The sequence below is a fragment of the Hirundo rustica genome, chromosome 6 (assembly GCF_015227805.2).
Source record: "Hirundo rustica isolate bHirRus1 chromosome 6, bHirRus1.pri.v3, whole genome shotgun sequence".
Lineage (NCBI taxonomy): Eukaryota > Metazoa > Chordata > Aves > Passeriformes > Hirundinidae > Hirundo > Hirundo rustica.
The window spans coordinates 31352439-31366030 of NC_053455.1; the positions used below are offsets into that span (position 1 = coordinate 31352439).

At 42.4% G+C, this 13592-nt stretch overlaps 1 protein-coding gene across 5 annotated transcripts in view; it reads left to right on the top strand.

Moving 5' to 3' along the window:
- The window catches only part of ACTN1 (actinin alpha 1), an 86850-nt gene that overhangs the window by 49338 nt on the left and 23920 nt on the right, over positions 1-13592 (top strand). For 3 of the 5 annotated variants that reach the window (XM_040066717.2, XM_040066719.2, XM_040066721.2), the window contains exons 4-8: positions 3857-3943; positions 4502-4589; positions 5522-5600; positions 11471-11552; positions 13192-13277. In XM_040066717.2, coding sequence (XP_039922651.1) covers positions 3857-3943; positions 4502-4589; positions 5522-5600; positions 11471-11552; positions 13192-13277 — 422 coding nt within the window. The remainder of the gene's footprint in view (positions 1-3856; positions 3944-4501; positions 4590-5521; positions 5601-11470; positions 11553-13191; positions 13278-13592) is intronic. The other 2 variants (XM_040066720.2, XM_040066718.2) reach the window with 1 other exon arrangement.

Genomic DNA, 13592 nt, shown 5'->3' on the forward strand with positions numbered 1-13592 from the left:
AATCAGGAGCAACATGCTCTCTGAAGGCATGGGCGTGGATAGTTGTCCTGCTGTATTGGCTTTTGTTTGACAAACAAAATGCAGAGCAGCCTTTATGTCGGCACCATTGTTGTTCTATGTCTCCAATTCCCAGATCATGCTATCCTGCCAGTTGTTCATGCCCTGCAACTTCTCTCCATGGGGTAACCAGAGCTGTGTTCTCATGGGCGTCTCAGAAGTATCTAGTAGTGGATAACAGTTTCTGTGTTGTAGATTCTGCTTCTAACTATCCATGGCAGGAAAAGAAGCTTAATAATTATTGCATTTTTCAAAATAAGTTCATGCATTTAAAAGAGGTGGTGGCATTTCAAAAGGCACATCCCTGTGGCCAACCAGTTCCGTAGTTTTTGCATACTTGTTACTTGGTATGATGATAGGAGCTAGGTGGAAGCATATTCACTGATGCAAAAAAATTCCTTCTAATGGATGCAGATGCCTCACCAGCTTTAGCCAGCAACTGATCAACCCTCAAGTTGAATGTAAATCACATTGATAACATGTGCTTGCTGCTGCTGTTCCTTCAACAGCTGCTGGTGGTGAAGTGCATGCAGTGCTTGCAGAGACCCTGCCTAGAAAGAGCACTTGGAAAGCAGAGTCAGACTTTTAGAAAATACTGTCTGATTACAAGCCTTTTAATACGTGAACTGCTCTCATATTACCAAGTCTTCCTTATATCAGCAGGGAAGAAGCATATTGTCTTTAATTAAACATTAGATTGTTCTGGCTTTGTAGTGTTGCATTCAACTTTTTAACAATTCCTGTGGAGTTTCTTTTTCTTCATCACCAGGAAGCAGAAAGCTTCACGCAAACCTGTTTTGCAACCATGTTTTTCACTTTTGTTTCTTGGTCTGTTCTGCTATACTAGAAAGAGACTGGCAGCAGATGAAGGGTCGTGGATTCTGAAGGAAAAGGAGGTTTGCAGTGGGGAATGCTGGGATGGAAAACCGAGTGACTGAGGGCCAAAGAGGAGAGAGTCTTCTGCTCAAGCTGCTTGACTTTGTAACCTGGTTTCCAGGAGCAGATTTTTAGCACTAGAAATGAAAAATGCTTGCCTACTTCTAACAAATAACAACTCTTTTCGTCAATTCTATTTCAAAGAGCAGAGAAAACAAAAACAAAAAAACAAAAAAACAAAACAAACAAACAAAAAAAACCCCCACAAAAACAACAACAACAAAAAAAAAACACCCACAGATGATTGTGTGGCTTGTTAAATGCATATCCTGGGATGGATCACTCACTAATCTCACTGACACCAGTATCTGCTTGGTAAATGTTGGTACTGTGTGAAGTAAAATGATGTGTAGAGATGAAGTGGTAGAAATATTCTGGGTTTCCTCTACAGCAGCTTTGTTTTGGTGCACTGCTAAGGAATAATCAGATATGGGAACAGGGAGCACATTTTCCTTTTTAAATGGGTAGTGCTGTGAAGAGGACTGGGAAAGAAGGGATGCTTCCACCTTAAGTCCACCAGCTGACTTTATAAAACTGGAATTTGAGAACATGACCAGAACATAGTGCTGAGTTCTTATGCGACATTAGCAACTTAACGCTATCGGTTTTATGTGAGTGCCTGGACCTTTATTTCCAATTAAAACCCATGGAGCAATAATATTAATTACCTGTTTCAGCTCACTGGTTGATTCATTACTGTTCATGATACATTTTCAACATTAAAGTATTGTCATCAGATTTTAATCAAGCCCGTTAAACTAAAAAGCTCAGTTTAGTTTCAGGTCTTAAATACATCCTAGAAGAGTCCTGCCAACTGTTGCGGGTTTTACAACCACTGGGTTTTTTGCTTTTTGAAAATCCCCATGAGTATCTATCACATGAACAAAACAAACAAGCTGAAAATACAGAGGTTTTCTTGTATATTTTAGCTGCAGTATCTCAGGTATTTGTAAAAATAGTAAGGATTTTCCTTATAAGTTGATTGCAGTGCTTGGAGGGATGAAGAATGTACAGAACTGAATACACTTGCCAACACATGACATTTTCTTGCATCAGCCTAGCAGACAACCCCCTGACCTCAAAATGTCTGTAAAAATTTAATTTGTGTGAAAACCCTCAACAGACAAACACAGTTTTTTCATACTGGCAAAAGTAACTGTAGGGTTTTTGTACTGAACTGAAAAGTTATTGGCTGTTTAATTCTGAGCAAACTGATGCTCCGCTAAGAGATCTTAGTGGACTCTGAAGGTTAGAAAGGGGCAGAGACAGTTTTACTGCAGTAGAACAAGACAGCATCACTAATTCAGATGTATGTCAAAGGACAGTAGAGCTTAAAATTCTGATTTGCACTGGAAGCTGTGTGACATGCATCCCTAAATCACAAGTTTTTAGGAATTTGGACACGATTTCTGAAAATCTGTTTTTGGAGTGTGTGCTGCTGGTCTGTTGGTTTTGAATACAGTGAGGTTCACATTTTTAAATTTTTTCATAAGAAGAAAAGCATTTTTTTAGCAGCTTAAAATGAAAAATTCAAATATTGTTACTTTTGTATCAGTATCCAGACAGGTGTCAGTTGCCTATACAGTAAATTCTACTTGCCCCTGAACACAGTGTGTTCCTGCTGGGCAGCTTTATGAAAGAAGTGGCATGGAGGTGTCTACAGTAGTAGAAAAATGGTTTCTGACAATCTTCTTGGGACTTGAATTATTCTACCTCCAAACAGTAGGTTAATTCTAACCATTTTATTACTGAAAATACTCTTGTAACTTGTCATTTGTTTGTGAAAGATCCTGCTATACAGGGACCTGTCAGAGAATGAGTAGGAGAAAGCAGCTCAGCTGTTTTCACTATCCAAAAATGTGAGGGCTGTAAATTCTGTAACTGTATATATATATCCGTGGAATCTTTGTAGATGTTGAGGATCAGTACTTGACACCCATCTGCTCACTGTTTGGACTGTTTGGCATTGGTCCATATATGGTGGAGGCTTCTTTCTGGGCCAGCCTTGCCCCAAGCACCTCTCCCCAGGACCTTGATCCTCCATCCTAAACAGATCGTACCTCACATACGCAAGCAGTTGCCTTGTAAAACCTCCAAGTTCTTGACCCTTGCTGATTTATGTTGTGGAATCTAATGAGCAGTAAAGCACAGTCTGCTCCCAGTCATGGTTTATGTTATGTTCCGCACAGACTGGTCAGCATGAGTCCTAGCTTCCTCTTCCAGCAGGATGCACGGGCTTTGAGAAATGCTCTGTTGTGTCTTTTGGCAATTACACGACTGAAAGAAGTCCTGTACAGGCAGTCTGATGTATTTAGGCTTGTTTGAAATTAAAATGTTTATGGTGTATGGTTTTCTTGGTGGTATCTTGTTCACAGGAAAAAAAACAACTGTCAGAGCCCATCTGCTCTGGGAATTGTCACTGGTCCTTCTGGTATGTTTATGCTGGGGCAGTTATATAGGTGACTTGGAGTAGATGGGCATAAGGGAAGGAAGGCTTTCCTTTTCTCAGTTTGGCTTCTTTGGCTTTTAAGTAATAGTAATTATACCTAAGGAAGATGCTTTTAGGCCCCTGCAGGGAATTACACTGGTCTAAATTAGTGCTTATTTTTGATCTTTGGGATCATCTGTGTCTGTTTTGCTCTCAGTATTGCACTGCAAAAGAACCAGTATGATTTCTGGGTACTGTACTGTACCCATCAGCAGAGCATCTGGGAAGGCAGGGAAAAAGAGTTTTTAGCAGGAATTCCATTTCTCCCGTCTGCAAAAGGAAATGTTCCCCAACAGTCCTGTTTTACAAGGATTTGCAGTTGCAGCTTTTGACTTCTATTTCTTCTCTTTCTACCTTTTTTTTTTTTCCCTATAGAAATTGTGGATGGCAATGTTAAAATGACCCTTGGAATGATCTGGACCATCATCCTTCGTTTTGCCATTCAGGATATCTCAGTTGAAGGTAAATTTTAGTTCTTTCCTGCCACTGCTCAGTAAAGGACAACTGGGGTAATTAAATGGCTTTGCCATTTAAATAGCCCAAAATGTGCTCTTAAGTGAGTCACTGAAAGATCCTAGAGAGCTACCCTTCCCAAGCTGCCCTGACGTCTCATGAACGTTTATGGCCAAGCTCAAGCGTACTGAGATGAGTTTTTCACATGATTCTCTTACAAGAGATTTCAAGGGTAGCTCAAAAGGATAACTAAGCCTGAAAATAAACTTCAATGTTGGAGTTTGAGTCGGGGGTAGCGCTGAAAATGAACCTGTTGCTTAGGAGTCCTACAAGACTTCTATAATCCCAAAAAGCTATCTCCATAACCTCATTAAGAATATAATAGTAACAAAACTATCCTAGTAGGCTTTTTCAAACAAGAAATTCTCTTACAAGTGAAGTTAAATAAAGCACAATTTAGTGCAGTCTCTATCAAAGGGGGATTGCTGATGGTTTTCTAGCATAGGCTCCAGAGACTCCTGTTTTCTAAGAAATTGAGTTAATTTATGTGTTTCATTCTTTCTCTAGAAACATCTGCTAAAGAAGGACTTTTGTTATGGTGTCAGAGGAAGACAGCCCCCTACAAAAATGTAAACATCCAGAACTTCCATATCAGGTGAGTTAGAAGAACTTAATTTTACAATCTGTGTTATTTTCCTATGTCTCAGGGGCTTGGCATGCTTACACTGTATGTTCAGCAATATTCCCGACAGAGCTCCCAAGGCAATGCCCTTGCACGTTACACAAGTGACAGTGTGGTCCAGAGAGGTGCCTAGGAAACTGAAGGCAGAGGTTCCAAGAGGATCCAAGTACCTACATCCTAATTCCTCATTCGGGTCACAATTGCTGCTTTCATAAAGTTGTTCAGGGCATTAAGTCCTCCAAGAGCAGCATTTGTGGCATGGGCTAAGCAGGAGAGCTTTTGCTCTGTGAAAACTCAGAACACTTTAGGAGCCATGAAGAAAGGACTGCCTCCAAACTTTCGTAATATGGCAAAGCTGGGAAGGAATAAAAGATTCTCTTGCTCTGCTTTTTGTATTTCCAAACTGGCAGATGTTCCAGTGAAGATTCTGCATAATAGTGTTTTTTCCAGCACGTCTTGGAGCCTTGTATGAACCATATAATGTAAAGCACTTCTAAGCTTAGCTGCCATCCATGCCCGCAGTGTGGCTAGCTGGGGACATCTGCCTTTTCCCTGAGGAATGTACTTGTTCCTCCTTTATGACTTATGTCTACACCTTTTTTCGACCTTGCTCGCATGCTGCACAAGACATGCACAGAGAGTTCAGCACAGAGAACTGCCAAAACAAGGTGCCAACTCAGTGGGCAAGTGTTAATCACAGTGGAGTTTTGGAGGGGTTGAAAGGAATCTTTATTGCAGCCTCATGCACGTACAAGATACCCTCATTCCCAGCACTTAGAGTAGCGCTGTTAGTTGGAAACTACACCGGAATTGTCTCACTGCCTTGGTGCCTTCCCTCATGCTCACCACTCTGCGTCTCTGGGGCTGAACAGTGTTCATTGTTCTCTCTTGTGTTTCTCTCGTAGTTGGAAGGATGGCCTTGGTTTCTGTGCTTTAATTCATAGACACCGTCCAGAGCTCATTGACTACGGGAAGCTACGAAAGGTACAAATCTGTTTGTCTATCAGAACAGATGCTTGGCACCTTAGAAGTAAAAGAGGGAAAATAATTAGCTTGATAAACATAATTGGAGAACTTCAGCACAAGCTGGCAGTTGCAGGACTGAGGGGGGAAGGAAGGAGGGATGAATCAGTACATTCAGTCTTCTTAGCGAAGCGTGAACTTAATGAGCTTCCTGCTTGACTTTCCCTGCCTTCAGACTGCCTTGTATGAGACACACGTGCCCCAATCCCAGCTGATGAGCAAAAGCTGGCAAACTCAGTACGACCAAATGTGGGAATAGTTCTGTGTTAATGTCACAGACTAGTGAGTCAAATCAGGCTTAACATTTCTGTGGAGAGTTGGATAGAAACCAGTTATCTGGTGTTCAAAATGCAATAGCTCATTGAGGGGTTTGTGTACCCTCACTGGACACTTGTCACATGCTCCCAGCTTAGCACTTAGTCACCTGCAGTGCTTCTGGGCTTCTCCTAGCATGTAGGCATCAGGTGCCAAAAAAGCATTTGTCAGAAAACTCAATTTTACTTAAACACTTGTTCTGGTAGCACGACACCAAGCTGCTCCAAAGTTTACTTCCTGTGTGGCTTGGAGACAAGATTGCTGAATGGATGATGACAATAACTACCTAGTGGTTTATGCTGCTCCTAATGTCTTGACCCAGCAGTGCAATAGAAGATGAAGCTGGTTTCTTATCCTACTGGCGTTCCTGCAGTCTGCTGAGATCCAGTTTCACTGTATCTGTGCCTGTGTCACTAAGAGCATAATGAAATGTCACCAAGAGTGTAATTCATGTGTCATTGCTGGGGCTAACAAAAAACTTGTCCATCAGGTCTCCTGGACTGGGTGTTTTAAGTGCATGTGTGCTTGATGTTAGCTAGGGAAATAAACATAGAACTCCATCACCAACAGTCCTGGGCTTTTGGATCACCAGGCAGATGGACAAAATGTGAATGACTTAATCAAATTAGCTGCATCCTAGAGGCAGTGAACTGTACACTGCCTGATCTGCTTCTCAATAACTTTTTAGATCTTTGCTGTCTTCCAGAACAGTCAGTTTTTCTGATCAGTTTTAGTGTCTGGAGTTAGCACTTGATGAAGAAACAGTGGGGGGACACTGTACCTGTTTACATAGACAGCAGCAAGAAGAAAAGGAATTATTAGAGTAACATTTTCCATGCCTAATCTTGGGAAAACATCGCAGCAATGTGTGCCTAACAAACCCAGGCAGGTAAATGCTACAGCGCACTCTGTTATCAGCAAAGCCCTAAGCCAAACCCAAGCCAAAACAGAGTGAAGGAAAGCGAGTTATTTGTTGATATTGACTGCAGGCTTTTTAGGGTGAAAAAATAGCATGATGGTTCTAGCCAAATTCAATGTACATGAGAGGGGATTTTTCCTATTTGGAGTAAGGTTATATGGAACCAGCATCTTTTGATCCCCTCCTTCATTTGGCTCCCTCTGTCATCCTTAAGTCTTCTCACACTCGGTATCATTTTTATTGTTGTTCTGCCTCAGTTAGTCTAAAGAGATGAAATTAAATGTGTGCTAGAGAACTCTGCAATAGCTAAAATCTTGAGCAAATAGCTGCTCAAGAGCAATAGGAGCCTAGTCTTTAGCTCTGGCAGTTGATGTGTGCTGAGGGGAAGTTCACCTTTTTTATGCTAGATATTTGAAACCATTTCTGGAATGTATAAACACAGAGGAGGCTGCTGAAAAGCAGCCATTACAGTGGACAGTAGATTAGAGATCCACCTCAGGTTCTCTTCCAGCTCTAGGGAGCAATTAGTGGCATTTCAGTTGTGTGTGCCTTTGGCAGTCCTGTGTGTGTTTCTGTATATACACATACACACAAATCTATGAAATAAAGAGGTGGAATCAGTCCAAGCTGCCCAGAGTTCTGTACTGTACTTCTTGTTTGGGCAGGATTCTTCTGCAGCTTGTGTTTTCTGCTCTTTCACAGAGGCTGTGTCTAGGCTACGGATCTGTATTGGCTGTATAGTCGCAAAAGTTAGCCAGTATAGTAGCCACATGTCTTCCCAAAATCTAGCAACTTCTTTTGTCAGCACTGTTTTGTATTGAGTTTGTTCCCAGCTATTTTTCCTAATCTAGCTGTACTAGTGGAACAAGCAGAGTTCTTCTCTGCATACAGGCGCTGCCTAGCTAAAGTTACTGGTATAGTCCAGGCCTCAAAACAACAGGTCCAAGTCCATCTTGGTGTCGGTGATTCCCTGATACCCCAGCTACTTAGATAGTTTCTATTTAGTGCACATCTGTCTGCTGTTATTCAGTTCACTGTGGATAAGGTCTTGGGATTCAGCTCGTGGTGTGCAAGTGAGGGGTATGCAGAAGATGGGGTTTCCCTTCCTCCTTTTACCCTTGACTGTAGCTCAGCTGTGAGCCACATCTAAGATACTTCTGTCAAATACAAGTGATTGACTGCTGGCTCTGACACCCCCTCATATACCACAATATGTATAGAACTGTGGTCTGTGTACTGCTGTGTTATATGCAGATATTACTGAAAACATGAGTTTAGGATTTCTTTCCTACTGTCTTCAGTTCTGGCAGATACAGTAAGTGCTTGCTCTCTCTCAATTTTCCTTCCTCTCCATCTCCTTTCCTGATTGCTAGTTGATAGATGATGTTTTCTATGTTACATTGCAATAATTGCCATGGCAACCTTGTGTGCTGCAAGGACTTGGAAATAGCTGGAGGAGGAGAGGAGTCCCTGCATGAATTAGGGTTGTGGCAAAAGATGAAGAGCCATGTTATTTTTAAGTCAGCAAAAGCAGGGAATGAGCCAGGTTGGCATCTGTCTAGGGCAGGTTTGCTGTCTGCCATCACTAAAATAAAGTACCTCCTCCATGGTAAAGCTATAGGTTTCCTTGTGGCCAGCCCAGCTAGAGTCTGGAAAGTTACTGTTCCTTTTCATGCCTCTGCCATTGCTGTGTTCATGTAAGTGGAACTGCAACCAAGACACCTCCATAGCCTCCTCTGGGTCAGTGTTCTTCTGGGTGTGTGTTTCACCTGTGGAAGGAGTTGGAGAACAGGTGACTTTTTTGTTTGATCTCCTGTATTTGGGCCCCTAAAGTGTGCCTGCAGCTGTGGTGCTGCAGTGTGAGGCTTGGAGCTGCCTGGCCAGTCTTTATTACATTGCCCCTTTTCATGGGCATCAGCTGAAACAGGGGATTTGAAATAATGATTAGCTGGGGTACAGTGGGAATGTGGTGGAGTTGGGAGGAATTTCATAGGGCTTGAGACCCTGTTGTAGTCTTGGAAAAGCCCCGGGGGAAACCTTGACTCATGCACAAAGAAGCATCATTTTTGGGATGAGCTGCTCCACTGTTCTTGAGGGGTGAAGTTTTTCCTACAGGGAACAGTCTTGCTCAAGCCTAGCCCTCTGCTCATCTCCCAGCTAGTCTTGGGCTTAGGTAGCTTGCTTTCAGAAGTGCTATCTATAGTTTCATTCCCTAAGAAGTACTGTGATCACAAATCTTTCCTGCACTTGAAGTAGAAATCTGCCGGCTTTATCTAGGTGAGTCTCCAGTTTCCCGCATTAAAACTTCCAGCCCTTCCTTTGGGACTGCCCAAACCCAGTAAGTTTTCCTATCAGGAAACCTCTCCCAGCTTTCAGCCAAAAATCTTTTTAACCTTTGGCAACAGTGCTCCTGGTGCTGTTACTTGCAAGCTGATAGGAATGCTATCTGCAGTGAGAGATTTGCTCCTCCCTTTCCTCCAGGAGAGGCTGGCAGATCTTCATGCAGCTTGTTGAGATGGGCCTATGCTAAGGAAGGGTTTGTGTTAATACTAAACACTCTGTCAGGATGTTAATGACCATGATGGTCATGGTCAGCATGAGGTGAAATTTGCTACACAGTGGTGATATTTCTACAGAAATAGAAAATGGCACATGGGCTAGAAGACTGGCAAGGGAGCTGCCACTTGGCATTTCTGGATGCTCCTGCACTTGAGTGAAAGAAAATCTTTTATTTTTCTTCCTAAATGAAGCTAGGGCTGTGTCTACACTCAGTGAACAAAGTAGTTGTGTGTCAGCTAGTCTCACCTCCTCAGGTAAGGCTTTTGATTACGCCATGGGTTCCTAGAGGTTTCTCCACATTATGCACAGAAGAAAGGAGGTGGAAATTGAAGTAGTTCCTCTAATTCCATGGTATAGGACTGTTCCTTGTAGCTGGAGAATAGTAATAATCCACTGCCTGCTCCACTGCTCAACTCTGAAGAGGTGGATGTAGATATATCTGATGTAGTCACCATTGAAAGTGTATTATGTAGGAATATAGGGATTTGACACTATGTCATACTGTGTGCGACAGCTGCTGGCTTCATCACGGCATGAAGCAACATTGCCTTGCTCTAATATTGACTTGCTCCAGTGGATTTAATACAGATCACTGTCTGTTTCAGTGGCCTTTGTGTATGATTTACTTTGATAGGTGAAACATTGCTGTCTGATAGAGACATTCACCCAAAGGAATATGTTGCTGATACTGGATACCAGCCTAATACATACTTGATTTCTAGGCAAATGCTGCAGGAAACTGCTTTTCAGAGCAGCTCAGTTTCCTAGTTCATGAAGGCTGCAATCTGAGGTCTACATAATGACTAGTGCCATAAAGGAAGTTTTATTCATGCCCATACCCTGTCTGCCCAAGCCTGCCTAGCTTCATCTTTCCTGCTGGGTGGGTTCAAAGGAAACTGCCTGTTGACTAGAGTTCAGGCATTGCTTAATCTTCCAAGTCAGTGCAATAAGTAAAGGCACATGGTTCAAAAAAACCCAAACACAACATGGATGCTGCTCTAGAAAGAAAGTGAAATAATTTTACTACCTGTTTCCTGGTTTTTATGTGGGTGTCAGTGTGAGTGGCACAAATGACAATATGCAGAGCACCACTCCATCTTTCCTTCCTCCCAAAAGACACCAAACAAGATGGCTAAACACTAGCAGTTTATGCACCATCTTTCATCCAGTAGAAGCCACATGTCTCAACAGTAGAAAGTGATAACGCAAATATCATTTGTCATCTGTGAAGTGGATTGATCCTTCAGAATGATGAAGTATCATGGTTTTACAGGAATATAGGAAGAAGCTGGTATGAGAATCTTACACAGGTTGGCAAGTGTGTTGTTGCTGATTATGATGTTTGAATGCTGTACACAATTTTCAGAGTCTTTAATTTTCAATGATATTTGTATTTCATGTTTTCTTGTGTGGCTCTCTAAAATCTACAGGAAGTTTATACAGAGAGGAATAGAAATGTACTAAGGAAATTACAAAACCTGTGCAGAAGGAAAAGCCATACTCAAGGCAGAATGGGTACTTTTATATGTATTTATTTTGTAGAGATTTGTTGAAACATTTCTCTTCCTCCCACTCAACTGGTGTTCAACAAACTGTACACTAGCTAAGGACAGCACCCGTTGCAGATGTTGTTACTATTTTAGTGTTGCTTAGATTTCTAACAGAAACACAGCTCTGCAGTTCTTTAAAATCAAAGCTGCAAACCTAATATAAGCATGAATTGTAAATGGGAGATGTCATCTCATCATTTACTATCAGTATGATACAAAGCTAATTTTACTTATAACTAGGTACAAGAGAAAATGCATTATTCCTTTTCTTTGCAAGTGCATAGACTATATGTTAACTACATATACAAAGAGTCCTCAGGCTCTTCTTTCAAAAGGAAGCTAATTATTTCGTCCTGCTGCATGAAACATCACACACAGTTTTGTCTGGCAAGCACAGTTACCTGAACCAAACCAAGATCTTTCTGAGAGAAATGCTGTGTACCTTGTTAAAAGTTGATTCTAATGCTCTTCCTCTGTTTCTTACCCAGGATGATCCTCTCACTAATCTAAACACAGCTTTTGACGTGGCTGAGAAATATCTGGATATTCCGAAGATGCTGGATGCAGAAGGTAAAGTAGAATCCAACAACTTTTAACTTGCTTTTTCTCAAGAAATGCTCCACTTCTTCTAGGTGGACTTTTGTACAAGATTTCAGTAACCTCTGACTCTTCCCTGCATGACTGTGCAGTGAATGTATAGAAGAAAAGTTAAAATGGAATAATGAGTCACATGTTCTGCTTCCCTCTTCCTCCTCTGTCCTTCAGTCTTTTGAGTCTAGCGTGGAAATCTTACCTTGGGGTTGACACACACAAGGCAGATGAGTAACACCTGTCATCTGCTCACTAAAATGTTCCCTTTCAATTATCGTGCCAAATACTGAGTTAGTGTATGGTGTGGGACTGTGTTCCTTTTGCTCCAGGGTTTTTTAGCTGTGGTCTTTCTGACATTGCTGGTGTTCTTCCTTTTGAGGGCATGATATTGTTATTACTATTATTATTATAAACTGCTTTTTCTTGACTACTCAGAAGTGTTTGGCATGAAGATCCTTCACTGACTGGGTCTAGAGACCAAGGCAGAGTTCCGTGTTGTTCAGAGATGCTTTTGCTGCTGATTACTGCATCCCTGAGGCCACTGGGACAGCAAGGATTACTTTTCAGAGCCTTGTCAGGACCAGCTTGGCAACAGATTTTGAAGACTGTAACTCTGGAGTACAAATAACAGCCTGAAATAGTTCACTGGTTACTGGCTGTTTGCCTAAAGCCAGCTGGTTTCAGTGGTAGAAGCTGTATTTCAGGCTCGGGTTGGACAGGAGAGGCAGTTAAAGATTTTTGTTAAAGGAGTGAAAGGAGCAAAGAGAAAAGATGGGATAGGACAGCCAAACCCAGTGTACCTATATTTCAGTAACTAGGATGTTCATACTCCTAGGCAGTATTTCCCATCCTCAGAGATGAGTTTTGCTTTCCCTGGATTCATCATGTTGAGATTAAAAAACCCCCAAAACATGAGGTTTCTAGAGCAGATTCAAATGTGTCCTGCCATTCTGTAGGAAATACAGGCACCTCCAAAAAAAGCAGATTTAGCTTCAGATCTCAGCAAAAGTAGCAGTGATGAAGAGGGCCCCTGGCAGGAGTTCTCATTGCTCTTTACTGATCTCTCTCCTCCCTCATGGAGTCAAGCTAATGTGCATTCCTCCACACCATTAATTCTGATCTCTGGAGGTGTTGAGTTTCCTCTGAAACTAATGAAAGGGCCTCTTGAAATTCAAGCCATCATTGTGTTGAAATGGAGGAGGGAGGCATGGAAAAGAAGGGAGAAAGTCTTTCCAGAAGAACAGAACTGTGTGGAGGAATCGCAGTATAATATGTCTATAAAAGTCATGTCAGCCTGATGCCGGTTTGGGTTGACTGGATCCACCAATCACAGTAATGTTCTCAGGACAGGGAAGTGCTGTGATGCAAGACATGCTGACATATGGCTGCCTTAGCCTGGCCAGACTCTGGAGGAAATTTGATGATGAGGGAGGGGGACCAGGAGGGTGATCCTGGGTTCTGAGACACACACATCTTCTGGGGAATGCTGGGAAGCCCTGTGGAATCGCTATGACACTCACACGCCGCAGCAGGCCTCCTGGACAGTTGTGGTTCTACCCTTCCTCTGCTTTCCTCCCATCAGTTGATTATGCTCTTAACGTGAGGTTTTTTTTGACAGACATTGTTGGAACTGCCCGGCCTGACGAGAAAGCCATCATGACCTATGTTTCTAGCTTCTACCACGCCTTCTCAGGAGCCCAGAAGGTATCGCAGGATCCCAAGCTCCCTCCACAGAGCACACCTGGTGCCGTTGCTAATGTCCAAACCTTTTTTTCTTTCTCTCTCTCCTCTCTAGCTACGGGCATCTTTATTATTGTGTTCTTGGTAGAGTTGGCTGTTGGTTCAAAGTGGTGCCCCAGATAAAATACACGGGGCAAGGGAGCCAGGAATTCCATTTCCCTGTAGTCAGCAGTACTTCCAGTGGCACTTAGGTATGCCACACTTTGGCACACATGCAAATTTAAGGGCGTGGGGGGCTCTGCCTTCTCCGTTTGCCTTTTGAACTGTTGTCCTGATGGC